This window comes from Saccopteryx bilineata, chromosome 1 (assembly GCF_036850765.1).
Source record: "Saccopteryx bilineata isolate mSacBil1 chromosome 1, mSacBil1_pri_phased_curated, whole genome shotgun sequence".
In the NCBI taxonomy this organism is placed as follows: Eukaryota; Metazoa; Chordata; class Mammalia; order Chiroptera; family Emballonuridae; genus Saccopteryx; species Saccopteryx bilineata.
The window spans coordinates 157,336,262-157,352,270 of NC_089490.1; the positions used below are offsets into that span (position 1 = coordinate 157,336,262).

General features: G+C 52.4%; 2 protein-coding genes across 2 annotated transcripts; one reads left to right on the forward strand and one right to left on the reverse strand.

The window, feature by feature from the left end:
• Positions 1–12: 12 nt before the first annotated feature.
• On the forward strand, positions 13–10,580 carry NDUFS7 (NADH:ubiquinone oxidoreductase core subunit S7). The gene is made up of 8 exons (XM_066277796.1): positions 13–161; positions 1,662–1,695; positions 3,375–3,443; positions 3,984–4,101; positions 6,211–6,390; positions 6,469–6,515; positions 8,026–8,114; positions 10,414–10,580. Exons 1-8 carry the CDS (start codon positions 146–148, stop codon positions 10,509–10,511), a joined length of 651 nt encoding a protein of 216 aa, XP_066133893.1. The 5' UTR covers positions 13–145; the 3' UTR covers positions 10,512–10,580.
• Positions 10,581–11,318: 738 nt separating this feature from the next.
• GAMT (guanidinoacetate N-methyltransferase) lies at positions 11,319–14,779 on the reverse strand. Its single transcript, XM_066277786.1, has 6 exons — positions 14,511–14,779; positions 13,424–13,569; positions 13,203–13,266; positions 12,513–12,580; positions 12,259–12,369; positions 11,319–11,682 (listed from the first exon to the last, which is right to left on the reverse strand). The coding sequence occupies exons 1-6, from the start codon at positions 14,689–14,691 to the stop codon at positions 11,542–11,544; spliced, it is 711 nt and encodes a 236-aa protein (XP_066133883.1). The 5' UTR covers positions 14,692–14,779; the 3' UTR covers positions 11,319–11,541.
• Positions 14,780–16,009: the final 1,230 nt, after the last annotated feature.

A 16,009-nucleotide genomic window follows, 5' to 3' on the forward strand; every position in this document is an offset into this window, starting at 1 on the left:
CGCGGGGGACATCCGCGGAGGCGGAACATTTCAGGTCTGGGTTTCGGTTTCCGCGAACCCGCCTATCCGCTCTGGGCGACGGTCTCGGGAACTCGGAATAGTAAAGCGGACGGACCGAAGAGGTTATCTGAAGGCCGAGGCCAAGATGGCGGCGCTGTCGGGTGAGCTGGTCGGGTCGCCGGGGGCAGGGTACCCTTGGGGAACTGAGGGCCGCTGCGACGCGGGACTTCCAGCCTTGGGAGGCCGCCAGGGCGGGGCCCGACAGGGGCCAAGACTGGGCCCGGGGTGCTAACCTAGGATTTCCCTAGAGAGAGGTGGCGTCTGGATTTCAGCCCCGACCGGTGGGGAAACTGAGGCCCAGAGAGGAGCCAGGACTCCCCGGGAAGGTGACATCACTCGCTCAGCAGGCGTCCCAACGTGTCCTGCTCCCGGAACTTGCATCCTGAGATTAGTGGTTAAACGCATAGATGAAATCCACAGGGTTGCAGAGGAAAAGAGTTACCCCGAGACAGTTGTCAGGATTTTGTCTTGAAACCAGGTAGGCGAGTTCCTCATTTAGGTGCTTGGTTATTAATGCCCACAATCTAGAAACAGGTCCAATTGCTGTGGTTTTGAAGGATGGGTGGAGATTCTGCAGCCCTTGTGACATCGTTGGTAAACGTGTGATTTCTGTTGGTGAAAACCTCCGGTCCTGCTAATGCGGGTCTCTGGTTTGTTAGCAACATTCAGAATTGAAAGAAAAGTAAATTTTCAGTACGACAGTGACAACAAAGAGTATTTTCTCTCCCATGGAAGCTCACGGGTCTGCAGATCTGTGAAGGGCATTTACTGGGCTGTGAGCTTATGCAAAGCTCTAAATTTTCAGGTGGGGAAACTGAGGCTCAGGAAGGGGCAGCACCAACAGGAGTCTGGGGCTGGGCAGTTAGCCTGTCTTCTGTGCTGGTGTCTGTGGGTTTGTTTACTCAACATTCATCACCTACAGCCAAGGCACAGAGGACACTGGGGAACCCTGGGGGGCCCTAGAATTGCTGGGGAGGCAGGCACCATACAAATTGAGAGAGCCTGGAGAGGCTGCTGTGAATCCAGTTGGAACTGAAACCTGCTCTGTGAGAAGGGCCAGTTGTTTGCACATGTAGGGCAGGGAACAGCAGATGGAACAGCATGTGCAAAGATGGTAAGGCGGAGCAACACTGACATATGTGAGGAAGGATGTGGAGCATGGCTTTTCTTCCAGGGGCTATGAGGTTTTAAGAAGAGGAATGGTACCCTCTGGTTCATTTATATACAAATATATATTTTAAGATCTTAGTGATTTTTTAGAGAGAGGAGAGAGAAAAAGAGAAGGGGATGGGAAGTAGCAGGAAGCATCAACTTGTAGTAGTCACTTTTCATATATGCCTTGGGATTCAAACTGGTGACCTCAGCACTCCAGGTCAATGCTTTATCCACTGCTCCACCACAGGTCAGGCTGGTCCGTATTATGAAAGACCTCTCTTTACCAAACATTTATTAAAGTAGAATTTTGGTAGACCGAGAGTAGAGGGAGTGTGCACCAGTCAGGGAGCCTGATAGGCAAAGATGTGGCTGACCCAGGCGCCCGAATTTGTGGCCTTTCATGCTATCTGAAACTCACTGCCCGCACCCTATGTTTCTCTCTGCAGCTCCCGGCCTGCTCCGCCCAATTCTTGCTCTGGGGTGAGTGCCTGAGTCTCTGGTCCTGGCCATGGCCATCTATCCAGAGGCCTTTGTAGGGAGGACTCAGACCGGAAGGGGGGATGCAATCAGAGCACCTTAGAGCTGGGAGGGGTTTGAACAACTACAGACAGAATCCTGACTCCTGAAGGTCACATAGCAAGTCAGCGCCAGTACTGGGGCTGGCAGTCAACTCTCCAGCAGGTGGTATGTGGGCCCCTCAGTGGTAACAGTCCATGTTGTGGCAGAGCCTAGGTTCAGACCCTTGTCCACCAACCCTACTGCCCTGAGAACTCAGTTGTTACCTGTTACAGCAAAGCAATCTGTGCATTTGCTCAGATGGCAGGCCCATGGAGGCCTCCTTGGGAAAGGAAAGCAGGTGGCCACTGGGACCTCTTTGAGGACAGAGCCCAGAAATCAAATACCCAGCACCATGGGACCAAGGACATGGCAGATCTAAGGAAATGGTTTTCCTAATGGAGGGAAGTCAAGGGGCTTTGAGGCAGGCATGGATTTAGGTTGAGTTAGCCTTTTCTTTTTTTTTTTTTTTTTTTGTATTTTTCCGAAGTTGGAAACAGGGAGGCAGTCAGACAGACTCCTGCATGCGCCCGACCGGGATCCACCCGGCATGCCCACCAGGGGGCGATGCTCTGCCCATCTGGGGCATTGCTCTGTTGCAACCAGAGCCATTCTAGCACCTGAGGCAGAGGCCATGGAGCCATTCTCAGCACCCGGGCCAACTTTGCTCCAATGGAGCCTTGGCTGTGGGAGGGGAAGAGAGAGACAGAGAGGAAGGAGAGGGGGAGGGGTGGAGAAGCAGATGGGTGCTTCTCCTGTGTGCCCTGGCCGGGAATCGAACCCAGGACTCCGGCATGCCAGGCCGATGCTCTACCACTGACCCATCCGGCCAGGGCTGAGTTAGCCTTTTTATTGATAAAATCTTTTTCCTAAGGATAAAATACATATTCACTATAAAACAAAGAAAAAATGAGGAAAATGAGAGTAGTGTAAAATGGAAACTAGGCACTTTATAGCCCAGAGGTTAGCAGACTTTTTCCCTGAGGGGCCAGATAGTAAATGTTTTTGGCGGTGCAAGCCAGTCTCTATCAAGACTGCTCAACCTCAGCTATGCCTTAGTGAAAACAGCAGCAGATAGCACAGAAACAGATTGGTGTGGCTGTGTGTCAATAAAACTTTTACAGAATAGGAAGAGGGCTGCATTTGGCCCCTGGCTGCAGTTTCCCCAACCCTCTTCCAGGGTAGCTTCTGTAATAGCATCTCAGAGCATTTTTAAATTTTTTTTTTATTTATTTTATTTATTCATTTTAGAGAGGAGAGAGAGAGGGAGAGAGAGACAGAGACGGGGGGAGGAGCTGGAAGCATCAACTCCCGTATGCGCCCCGACCAGGCAAGCCCAGGGTTTCGAACCGGCGACCCCAGCATTCCCAGGTCGACGCTTTATCCACTGCGCCTCCACAGGTCAGGCTCAGAGCATTTTTAGAGAAGAAAGAGAGGGGATAAGTGGGAAACATCAACTCATAGTAGTTGCTTCCCATATGTGCCTTGACTGGGCAAGCCCAGGGTTTCAAACCACTGACCTCAGTGTTCTAGGTCAGTGCTTTATCCCTGCGCCATCACAGGCCAGCCCTAGGCTTCTCTTCATATCTGCTCTGTCTCTACAGCTCTGGCGTGGGTGCGGCTCTCCAGGTACGATGTGTCCATGCAAGTTTGGCTGCCAATGGCCCGAGCAGGTGAGGCCAGCTTTCTGGGTAGCCTGCACATCCTGCAGCACATCAACCCCTAGCATATCAGTAGCCATGGTGACTCTAGCGCCCTTCCACACCAAGCAGGGCTATGCAATCCCTGGCCTCAGACTCTTTCCCAGCACCATCCTGTGCATCTGGGCCAGTGGTTGGACATCCCCAGACCAGCAAGGCCTTTGCTAAACAGTGTGTCAGCTGGCCCCTGTTTTCCCAGTGGGAAAACTGATTTCCCAAGAAGACGGGGCCTTCTGGAGTCACACCAAGGCAGGCCAAGGTGCATCCATGGCATCTCTCATTCCCTTGTTCAGCAGACTAAGGCCTGGGTACTGGGACTGTGCAGCCCCAGGTAATTCCCCCATGGCTCTTCCCAGTACTGTCCTTGGGACCAGCTGTGACCACAGCTTTGTCCTGTGCTCTGAGACACTGCTGTGTGCTAGGTCCCAGTGTAGAGGTTGTGGGGGTGTCCAGAGCTCATCTCCTGGGATTCCTGCCTGCCTAACACCTCCCTATGCCGTGTCTTATGCCCAGCACGCAACCTGCCATGTCCAAGGCTGGAGCCATGGTCCCCAAACCCAGCTCACTTCCCAGCAGCCGGGGCGAGTACGTGGTGGCCAAGCTGGATGACCTTGTCAACTGGGCCCGCCGGGTGAGCCCCCAGTCCTTCTCCGTCCCTCCATCCTCTGATGTACACTTGCATGTGTGCACATAGGAAGCACACACACTTACCCCTGTGGTTCAGGGAGCCAGCTGGACTCCCCCAGAGGTTTTTGATATGTCAGAATTCATCCTCTACACCCCTACCCCCAGCTCTTGGCCCTGACATCCCCTCAGTGTCTCTGTTCCACCCTTTCGTCTCACCTTCAGCCTCTAGTGAAGGTGGCCCACCATCTTTCTGTAGTTCTGTTTTCTGTTCATAGATCTTTTTTCTCTTAATGTAAAAGTAACCCTTTTTTTTGTGACAGAGATGAGAAGCATCAGTTCTTCATTGCAACTCCTTAGTTGTTCATTGATTGCATCTCATATGTGCCTTGAGCGAGTGACCCCCTGCTCAAGCCAGCGACCATGGTGTCATGTCTGTGATCCCATGCTCAAGCCAAGTGAGCCCACACTCAAGCTGGCAACCTCGGGGTTTTGAACCTGAGTCCTCTGCATCCAGTCCAACCCTTTATCCACTGTACCACTGCCTGATCAGGCTAAAAGTAACCTTTTTATCAAGATAAGTAATATGTACTGAAAACATTGGCTCCTTTCTGACAAAAAATTTTAAAAGCTGTGCTGTTCCCAGAGTCAGCCATGAAACAGTTTTTGTCTTTTATCCCCTCCTTTAAGTCATGTGCATGGCATGTCTCCCAAGAGACACATGTCCTCTCTCCCAAGACAGAGGCTCCTTTCAGTGCTCAGACAGGACAGGCCATGTTAACAATCCCCAATTGATGGCTTGTATGCTGGCTTGGTCTTTTGTGTGTCTTTGTGTCACACACAGCATCACAGTGAACACCCTACCAAGACTTCCAGCTCCAGGACAGAGGTGTCCACTGCAGCCTTGATTCTGACCCAGAGACAGGTCAGAGTCAGCTAGTTCAGGTGCTGGTCAGTCAGGTCGCCCTGCCATGTTGAACATCCCTTGGGCTGTCACCTGCACTAACTAGCACCAGTGGGGCAGTGGAAGCCACTTCCTGGTCCCAGATTAGATGCAGAGGAGCAGAGAAAGGTACGGCTGAGGAGCACAGTTGTGGGGAAATCAGGCACCAAACATAAAGGAGTCAAAGGGCGGCTGAGGGCCTCCAGGAGGGCTCTCTGGAGGAACTGGCATTTGGAGTCCTTGGATACAAGGAGGTATCCAGAACAAAATCTGTAGCATTAGGTCTGTGCTACATGTGGCTGCTGGGTACTTGAAGTAGCAGGTGGCCATATTGGAAGGATGGGGCTTAGAATATACTAGGTTACATTAGTGGTATTAAAATTTTTTTACCAGTTTTATATATTTTTTTATTTTTCTCTTTATTTCTTTCTTTCTTCCTTTCTTTCTCTCTCTCTCTCTCTCTCTCTCTCTCTCTCTTTCTTTCTTTCTTTCTTTCTTTCTTTCTTTCTTTCTTTCTTTCTTTCTTTCTTTTCTCCACTGACCAGGCAGTGGCACAGTGGATAGAGCGTTGGACTGGGATGCAGAGGACTCAGGTTCAAAACCCCACAGTCACTGGCTTAAGCGTGGGCCCACCAGCTTGAGCATGGGATCATAGACATGACCCCATGGTCGTTGGCTCAAGCCCAAAGGTCACTGGCTTGAAGCCCAAGGTCGCCAGCTTAAGCAAGGGGTCCTTCGCTCTGCTGTAGCCCCCACCCCAGTCAAGGCACATGTGAGAAAGCAATCAATGCACAACTAAGGAGCCACAACGAATTGATGCTTCTTATCTCTCTCCCTTTCTGTCTGTCTCTGTCTGTCCCTCTCTCTATCTTTGTCACACACACAAAATACGTGTGTGTGTGTGTGTGTGTGTGTACCCCCCCCCAATAATGCAGCTACTGGCAAGTGTTGACCCACAAGATTAGCTCAATTGACCTTCCCGTTGGGCAGCCCTGGGCTGGGGCAGTAAGCTCAGGCTTGTGACAAGCATTTGAAGGGCCTGGAGGCCACATGGGGACATGGCTGATGTGTCATTTTTCAAGAAAGGCTAGGAATCTAGGGTTTCCTATGTGAAATCTCCCATTTCTTTAAACACTATGAGCCAACTGTCTACTCACGGGTTGACCACCTTAGAGCTCCCTGTGGCCCATGACCTTTGGCCTGGCTTGCTGTGCTGTGGAGATGATGCACATGGCAGCACCCCGCTATGACATGGACCGCTTCGGCGTAGTCTTTCGAGCCAGCCCACGCCAGTCAGACGTCATGATTGTGGCTGGGACTCTCACCAACAAAATGGCCCCTGCACTTCGTAAGGTAGGCCTGGCCCTGGCCTCAGCCCCCTCCCATCTTTCACCCAGTTGAGCCAAACATAGACCCTGTTGTCTCTTCTAGGTCTATGACCAGATGCCAGAGCCTCGTTATGTCGTGTCCATGGGGAGGTGAGTGCTGGTGGGGTTGGTGGCCATAAGCTGGCTCCAGCAATGAGACATACTGTGACACACTGGCGTGTTTCCTCCCAGTCTTTAAATGGGCTTCTGTCTGATTGAGGTCAAGGAGGAATAATTTACTCAGGGAAACCCCAGAGCTGCTGGGAGCAGGAGAGTGACTCTCACACTTCTGCTGTACAAACATACAAACTGCCCCCTCCCCAGAGTGCTCCCTTCTTGTGGGTTACCATCACTCCCCCACCCCAAGAGCCCATCTTATTTCTGTTTCTCTGCTTTATGAATACATAAATGACATCCCCCTCTGTCACATTTACATTCTCTTTGCCTTTTTAACTTGTCATTTCCCCACATTGTTAAAACCTGTTTAATCACTTAATTTTTTTGTTGGTTTAGATAAAATTCACATAGCCCCCTTTTACTTTTTTTAAAGCAAGAGAGGAAGAGAGAAAGAGAAATATCGATTTTGTTGTTCCACTCATTTATGCATTCATTGGTTGACTTTTTAAAAAAAAATTTTTTAATTTATTCATTTTTAGAGAGGAGAGAGAGAGAAGTGGGGGAGGAGCAGGAAGCATCAACTCCCATATGTGCCTTGACCAGGCTAGCCCAGGGTTTCAAACCGGCAACCTCAATATTCTAGGTTGATGCTTTATCCACTGCGCCACCACAGGTCAGGCCATTGGTTGACTTTTGTATGTGCCCTGACCAGGGACTGAACCTACAACCTTCGTGTGTTGGGATGACTTTCCAACCACTGTGAAAGTTTGCCCTTCTAAAGTGCAGTTCAGCCCTGGCTGGGTAGCTCAGTTGTTTTTTTTTTTGTTTTGTTTTGTTTTTAATTTTTTATTTATTCATTTTAGACAGGAGAGGGGGAGAGAGAGAGAGAGAGAGAAGGGGGAGGAGCAGGAAGCATCAACTCCCATATGTGCCTTGACCAGGCAAGCCCAAGGTTTCGAACCGGCGACCTCAACATATCCAGGTCGACACTTTACCCACTGCGCCACCACAGGTCAGGCGGTAGCTCAGTTGTTAAGAGCATCTTCCCAACAAGCTGAGGTTGCAGGTTCAATCCCCAGTCAGGACACCCACTAGAGTCAACCAGTGATGTCATGAATAAGTGGAACAAGAATTCAATGTTTCTCTCTCCCTTCTTCTCTCTCTAAAAAAATAAAGTATGCAATTCTGTACCACTGGCAACTCATGAACCCATTTTCTGTCCTGTGCCTGTTCTGGACATTTCACATAAATGGAATCACACACTGTAGCCTTTGTATTTGGCTTCTCACTAAGCATCATTTTCAGGATCCATCCATTAGGTTCTGCTCTACCTGGTCTCAGGTGACTGATATCTTTCCTATGACTTCACATCCCATTCTTGTTCTTTTTGGCACTCTGGGCACCTGCTTACAATTGAAGGCAGGTGTGGTTAGGTGCAGGGCCCCAAGGAGGGAGTAAGGTCTGGTTGGCCAAAGAAGCCCTTACATCACTCCTCCCCCTCCAGCTGCGCAAACGGAGGAGGTTACTACCACTACTCATACTCTGTCGTGAGAGGCTGTGACCGCATCGTGCCTGTGGACATCTATGTCCCAGGTAAGTCCACTGCCCATGTCTCTTGGAACCAGGCCTTCAGGTCCTCACAAAGGAGTCCCCACGCTCCTGCAGACACAGTGGGCTTTCCCTGGTTTTTGTGTGACAGAGACAGAGAGAGAGGGACGGATAGGGACAGGCAGACAGGAAGGGAGAGAGATGAGAAGCATCAATTCTTTGTTGCGGCACCTTATTTATTTATTTATTTTTTAATTATTTTTATTTATTTATTTTAGAGGGGAGAGAGAGAGAGAGAGAGAGAGAGAGAAGGGGGGAGGAGCAGGAAGTTTCAACTCCCATATGTGCCTTGACCAGGCAAGCCCAGGCTTTTGAACTGGCAACCTCAGCATTCCAGGTCAACGCTTTATCCACTGCGCCACCACAGGTCAGGCCATGTTGTGGCACCTTAGTCGTTCATTGCTTTCTCATATGTGCCTTGACTAGGGGGCTACCTCTTGGACCCAGGATCACCCAGGTGGTCAGGTTCAGCAAATCAAAATGCAGGGTGCCCAGTTAAATTTGAATGTCAGAAAAACAATGAATGATCTTTTTCATTTTAAGTATGTCCACCAGGGTATTCAGAATATACTCTTTTTCTTTTCTTTTCTTTTCTTTTTTTTTGTATTTTTCTGAAGCTGGAAACGGGGAGAGACAGTCAGACACACTCCCGCATGCGCCTGACCGGGATCCACCCGGCACGCCCACCAGGGGGCGACGCTCTGCCCACCAGGGGGCGATGCTCTGCCCCTCCGGGGCATCGCTCTGTTGTGACCAGAGCCACTCTAGCGCCTGGGGCAGAGGCCAAGGAGCCATCCCCAGCGCCCGGGCTATCTTTGCTCCAATGGAGCCTTGGCTGCGGGAGGGGAAGAGAGAGAGAGAGGAAGGAGGGCGGGGGGGGGGGGGGAGAAGCAAATGAGCGCTTCTATGTGCTCTGGCCGGGAATCGAACCCTGGTCCCCCGCACGCCAGGCCGACGCTCTACCGCTGAGCCAACCGGCCAGGGCTCAGAATATACTTATACTAAAAAAAGTACTGGTGCATTTTATCTGGCTGCCCTGCGGGACTCCTGCGCCTCTTCCCCTGGCTGATCAGCAAGGGTGGCCTCATGGGCATGTGCTGGCACCTCCCAAAGGCAGAGAAACAGGTTTCCACATTAGATTAGAGCTCAATGGAAAATGGGGTTGATTCGTTTAGCATTCCGCAAATATTTATTGAGTGCTTTTTCTAGGCCTGGGCTTGCCTTAGGCAGCGCTGGGCTCTAAAGAGGCCTCAGCACTGGGACAGGCCCTGAGGAACCCCTGAGGTTAGGGGGGATTGAGCCTGACAGAGATGCATCCAACCCTGCCTAGTGGATGACAGAGGGTACAGTGGGTGGGGCTTCAAAAGATGCATAGGAGTCTACCCTGGAGGCTTGTTAACCTTGACAAGAAGCCAGACCCGCCTAACCTGTGGTGGCACAGTGGATAAAGCGTCAACCTGGAAACACTGAGGTTGCCGGTTCAAAACCCTGGCTTGCCTGGTCAAGGCACATATGGGAGTTGATGCTTCCTGCTCCTCCCCCTTCTTTCTCTCTCTTTCTCTCTCTCTCTTCCCCTCTCCTCTCTAAAATAAAAAAAAATAAAAAAAAAAAGAAGCCAGACCCTTAGACGATTATTGCTTGATACATGACGTCAGGCAAGTCTCCTTTCTGAGCCTCAGTTTCCCCATCCACTAAGTGGGCCATTGTGATCATACTGCCAGGCACTGAGCACCAGAGTCAGCTGGAAGTAAGTAACCATGACAGTTCTTTATCCAGCCACTCAAGATGACAGGCCTATCAGGTCCTGGGAAGTCCTCCAGGTGGCAACCTGTTCCTATTTCTTCCACCCGAGATACTGAGGCCAGGGACTGAGGATTCTTTCTCTGGGGGTTCCCTTTTCAGTCTGGGCCTCCCTGCCCTGCCCACCTTACTGGCTCCTCCCCATGATGGGCCAAACTGCCTAGCCTCTTTGGTGCAGACTCAAGGGACAATGGGGTGGGGGCCTGTCTCAACCCTCCCCATACTGGGAAGTGACCCTCAGTCTACCTGCAGCTCCTAGGTCATTCTTCCCATGGCCCTGAGTGGCTCAGGCCTTTCCTGCTTAATGTGGCTTGTAATTACTGCTCCCCGTTGGGACCTTTGAGGTTCACATGCCCTTTGTCAGGCAGCAGAGGGCAGGGTAGTGCTCCAGCAGGACCCAGAAACCAGTCAAGGTCTCCTGTTTAAGACAGGGCTATGGGCCCCCTCCCCATGGGCAGACACTGAGGCAAAGTCCCACCCTCAGGCTGTCCGCCCACGGCCGAGGCCCTACTCTATGGCATCCTGCAGCTGCAGAAGAAAATCAAGCGGGAAAAGAGACTCAAGATCTGGTACCGCAGGTAGTGCCACCCGACTGCCACCCTGTGATCTCTTCGTCATCCCAAGTGATCGTCAATAAATCCACGAAACCCACCTGGACTGAAGCTTGCCTTCGTCACGTATGGGCAAAGGGCTGTTGGAGGTAGGGAGGTGCCCACAGGGCTGAAAGCACCCCCTTTGCCAGAGGTTGGTGGATGAGTGCTGCCTTGGGCAGGATCAGCCCTTAGAGATGATGAGGCCCTGGAGGCAGATGGTTCAGTTTATGCCAGCCCTTCTTTGGGGCCCTGCTCTTGATCTACTCCAGTCCCCACTGTGAAGGAGGGGAGCCAGAGCATCCCCTTGAGCCAGGTGATGACTGGGCTCCCCCTGCACTGGGACTATAAAGGGTCTGGAGTCAGAGGAAACAAGACAGTGGGAGAATCAGACTTAGCAAATGACACTGCACCTCTCGAGTGGGTGGTAGGGTCCTGTGAGACTCCAGCCATAAAATTTCTCTGTTTTCAGGCTCAGTCTGACTTGGTGGGACCAGAGACCCTCTCAGTAGTCTGAAGACCTGGGACTGGGGCTGCTTCCCTTCTTAGACCTGACCTAGTTCTGCAACCCCCTGGACCCAGCTGCCAACCACAGGGAAGGGAGGGGCAGCCACCCTGGCTGGTTGAGAGAAGGGGCCATAGGTGATTGATTGGCATATCTCCCATGGGCAGGATGGGGTTCACAGGTTCAGACACTGTGGAACAGATAGTTTGTCCACTGGCTCCCTGAAGGTCCACTTAACAGATTTCTTTTTCTTTTTGGACGGATGGAAGAAATCAGAGGACTTTTGCATCATGCTACTAATTAGCCAGCCCAGTGTTGGCATTTATTTCATCCCCATGACCCCTGAATGAGGCTGGTTCTGGTCTCCTTGAATAGATTAGGGAAGAGGACCGGGGTCACACAGCTAATGCTGCCTCAACTAGAACCTGGGCTGTGAGGCTAGAGCCTAAGCTCCCAGATATGAAGGCACTGAGGGGGGAGGAAGGTATATGGGTGGCTAAACCTGTGTCCACCAGGCTTAGTGCTTAATGACCAAGGGTGTGATCATCTGCGGGAAGGTGTAGTAGCGGCAGTTGGCTGGTGGGACCAGCTCCATCACTTGCGTGTGGATGTTCTCCTGCTGGAAACCTGCCTCCAGCAGCGCGGGCACCTGTGTCTCCTGCGACGGGGAGGCGCCAGGTCATGTCTAGATTCTGGAGCCTCATGATACATGCACACACATGTGCATGTACACACACACACCTGGTACCTATCATTCCTTGCATAGCATTGCTAGTGCCAAGGACCCCAGGCAGCAGCCCCCACCCCAAACCCAACTGCTGAGACAACATGGATGCCCAGGTCTGATGATATTCAGGTATCTAAACTCAGGCAGCGGCTTCCTGTCTGTCACAGCCTGTCACCAGGCAGCCCAGCTGCTCCTCCTTGCAGGCAGAGGGAAGAACTTGGTCAAAGGCCCTGAGACAAGCATGGCTGAACCAGCAGTACACTTTAGGTGGAGGTCAGCCAAGTGAAGGGTGTGTCACCTGTCCACCAAGTGGGGAACTTGGGCTGAATCCCTTTGTCCCAAGGGCACTGGGGAGGTACCTTGCCTAATTTCCAACAGAATGCACAATCCACCCAATAAAGCAGCCCAGGGGCAAGGGACCCTCCCACATTATAGATGACTGCATCTGCCTCCTCAGCCTGCCTGGGTGAAGGGTGTGGGTGAGTCTGGCGGTTGTGGCTGCTGTACCTCAAACATGGTTCTGATGTTGGAGTACTTGGACTTCATCAGCTCCCCCCAGGAGGTGAGGTTGCAGTAGGTGAGGACACCCCCCGGCTTCAGCAGACGAAAAGCGTGGCCCTGGGAGGGAGACAGAAGTCAAGAGGCAGAACAGAGAACTGTTCTGTAGAAGGAGGGGATGCTGTGTGTGGATGGCAGATGCCCCCATCCTATTGATCCCCCATTCTGGGGGGTGCAGACCCCATCCCTCTGTGAGGTCTTACCCTGATGAAGTTGAACTGATGTGTATGCCACGTTTCCTCAGATAGCGGGTATGTGTCGTACAGGATCCCTGCATGGGAGGACAGAAGCTACATGGTCAGGGCTGGCGGTAGCCACACCAGGACAGCTGACTACACATGGGGGTGGAATTTGAACACAACCCAGGAATTCTGGCAGCTGTACCCCAGGTTCACTATGCTGCCACCTCCTCTAGGTATCATGTCCAATTCGGTCATTTAAGGTATCACCACATTCCTATTGAGTACCAGGTTTCATGTGTATCTGTGCTCCCCACCTGGGCTCTGTTGTCCAGTGACATGTCAGCACATGTGTCCTTTAATTTTTTAAAAATGTTTATTGATTTCAGAGAGAGAGAGACAGGAACATCAATCGGTTCCTGTATGTGCCCTGACTGGGGATCAAACTGGTAGCCTCTGCTTCAAGATAATGCTCTAACGCAGCGGTTCTCAACCTGTGGGTTGCGACCCCGCCTAAAGCAGGCGACCCCTGTGTTTTGGTCGTTTGACCCCCGCCGGGGTCGTGACCCACAGGTTGAGAACCGCTGCTCTAAGGTCTAACCAACAGCTATCTGGCCAGGGCAGCAAGTGTGTTCTTTAGAAGGTCCCTCCACAAGTGAAGAGGAGATTCAGGTAGAAGCTCCACCTAACCCCAGCACCCACAGCCCCCCTCACCATCAAAGTGACCATCTGGCAGGGTGGGCACCACCTCTTCCCACAGGCCTTTCAAGGGAACCACCTAGAAACGAAAAAGAAGGTGAAGGGTCCCCAGGGCTAATCCACTATAAGGAGGAGGCAGAGGAACTCCCAAGGGAGGGCACCTTTCTACCTCTCCAATCCCGGTGCCTGAGATGGCCCCAGGAGTTGGGTGGGGGGTGTGCAGGCAGAGGTGGCACCTTGTGTGGCTGCCGCTGGGCCCAGTCCTGGAGCCGCTGGAAGACTCCATCATTGCACTCAATGATCCAGTGCTCATCGATGGCGGCTTCCTGCACCTTGGTGGCTGCGATGGCCATGCCGAAGCCCACCTCCAGGATCCGGCCCCCTGTACACACAAAAGGCCCAGGCTGAGGAAGCTAATGGGAGGAGGAGGTGCAGGGATGGTACCTTGGCACAGAGAAACTAGGACAGGAAGTCACAGTAGGCATAGGGACACAGTGGCCCTGAAAGGGAATAGCATGGATCCTGGCCAGTGGCCCAAAAGGGATGGCCTGCTAGGGAGGTGGCAGAATGGCTTTTGGGCCCAGTCCTGGAGGGGTGGTCAGATCCTGGACTTTGAGCCTGGTCTGGCTGTGTAAACTAGTGGCACTGGTGGTATGCCACCAATGCAGCTTATCTCTTGGCTACTTTTCACTCCTCCTTCCACTCTCCCCCACAATGAAGTTCATAAGGGAAGGGCAAGGGAGGACAAGGATTCCAGGCCTGGACTGGAACATCTAAGGGTGGAGGTACCCACTGCATCACAGCGGCCTCAACGCCACACAACAGCCCCCTTGGGAGACCTGGGCAACCCTTAGGCTCTGACACCAGAGCACAGGATCTCCCTGCCACAGCTGTGTTCCTGCCTCAGCTTTCCCGGAGCTATTCTTAGCTGGGGTAGGTGGGGTCTCCTGCGCAGTAAGGCTCCCCATGTGCACCTAGGCAGCGCCCTCCGCCCACCGCCACCCCCTGTTCCGACCTCAGGCGAGGGGCAGGCTGAGTTCCACCAGAGGCCCTGTAGCTGAAGACCCATCTCGGGGGCCAAGGCCTCATTTCCCCTGGAAAGGAAGTTCCCAGTTCTCAGGGAGCATCTACTGGGTGCATACCCCGTGTTTGCAGCACCCCTTTTATTTCCCTGTCGTCGCCCCCCCCCCCCCCCCCCCCCCCCCCGTTAGCAGCCTTATTTTCCAGGCTAGGAAAGAGGCACGGAGAGGCTCCGACGTGCATCAGCCAGAGAACAGGGTCTGATCGCCCCAGCGGCTACAAGGTGGCCGGGTGCAGAGCTACCTCTGGAGGCTGCAGCGGCCGCCAGCGCGTGCATGTAGGGGGTCTCCCAGCGCTCCATCACAGGCTTGCCAAGTATTTGCAGGTGTGTGTCCAACGCGTCGTAGGACGCGGGCGCCGCCTGCCACGCGGGCCCGCAGTTCTCGCCAGGCGCGAAGATGGCGGTTGCAGCGGTGTCGCTCATGCTGTGGGTTGACTGATGTCCCAGACGAGGCTCCAGACGGACAGAGCTGGTCGCTGCAGGGCCTTCTGGGCTGTAAGAACAGAACTAGAGGGGGCGTGGCCGAGGGCGGGACTTAGTTGAGGCAGCAGCCAGCATCTGCGAGCGGGCAACTGGGAGGTTCGAGTGGCCTCTAGCGGCCGCGGAGCCGAAGACGGTGTAATGTGGGTCCTACCTCGGCCGACTCCTCTCTGAGTCTCCAGTGCCTTATCTGCGAAACGGGTACAAGCATCAGGCAGCCCTTAGGTTCCAGATCCTCGCCCTTTCATTCTCCTGCCTCGGTTTTCCAATATGTAACCAACGCAAAAAGCCCGACTTCCTTGCTGGGGTGGGAAGATCTAATGATTTTCCCGAAGCTATTGGAAGTGCATTAAATTTTTTAAATCATTCAATTTTCACAGATGCTGCAGTGAGTTCTTTATTATCCTCCTTTCACCTGCAGAGTGCCTGTGTGCCTCCTGTCCTGAGGCCTTTACTTGGCTTGGACAGCTTCTTTCAGCTGACCTGGTGTGGCTTCATGCCTTATCCCACACCTCCCAGGCTGTTTTATCTTTGAGCACTTTTCCTTGGCATTTCACTAACTGAAGGCATTTATTTCTTCATGGCTCTATTGTCTGTCTGGTGGGCTTGGTGCATAAAAAGTGCCTTCATGATAAATTCTGAGCACACATTTGGATCAAATGCAGTCTGAATGTGCTGGCACTGATTTCACAAGAATTTTAGGAAGGGGCAGGATGAATAGATGTCATTAGACACCTGGGTTGGTCTCATACTGTTTTCTACCTCATGTGAGTCCATTTGGTCTGGTTTCTCTACCACCAGATTCCATCATGGGCACTGTGACGGACACTTTGTGGGCTTGTATCCTAACATCCTTGGGCTGCCCCAGAGACATGGCCCAGGATGCTCCCTTGTGCATCTGTGTAAACAGGTGACACTCACTAAATGTCACCCAACAAGGGACAACCTGGAACACCTACTTGAGACCGGAGAGGGGGACTGTATTCATTAACACTTGCTATGTAACAAGTCATCCCAAAAGCCACTAAACAAGGTATATTTATGATCTCAATTTCTACGGGTCAGAAATCCAGGTGCAGCCCAGGTGGGTCCTCTGTCTCACAGGCTGTGGTCATGGTGCCTCTGGTGCTGAGGCCTCATCTGAAGGTTCAGACAGGGAAGGTACCTTTCCAAGCTCATTCACTGGTTGTTGGCAGCATTCAGTTCCTGGTCATGTGAGCCTCTCCAATGTGAAAACGTGCCCCATCAGAGCCAGCAAGAG

Bases quoted from the DNA above. Each gene is read 5' to 3' on its own strand.
- NDUFS7 (XM_066277796.1), top strand. The intron at 3,444-3,983 runs GTGAGGCCAGCT...TCTTATGCCCAG, and splicing joins GCTGCCAATGGCCCGAGCAG to CACGCAACCTGCCATGTCCA. The intron at 8,115-10,413 runs GTAAGTCCACTG...TCCCACCCTCAG, and splicing joins TGTGGACATCTATGTCCCAG to GCTGTCCGCCCACGGCCGAG.
- GAMT (XM_066277786.1), bottom strand. From the start codon at position 14,691: ATGAGCGACACCGCTGCAACCGCCATCTTCGCGCCTGGCGAGAACTGC. The intron at 12,581-13,202 runs GTGAGGGGGGCT...CCTCCCATGCAG, and splicing joins GCCAGATGGTCACTTTGATG to GGATCCTGTACGACACATAC. The intron at 12,370-12,512 runs GTAAGACCTCAC...TCTCCCTCCCAG, and splicing joins ATCAGTTCAACTTCATCAGG to GGCCACGCTTTTCGTCTGCT.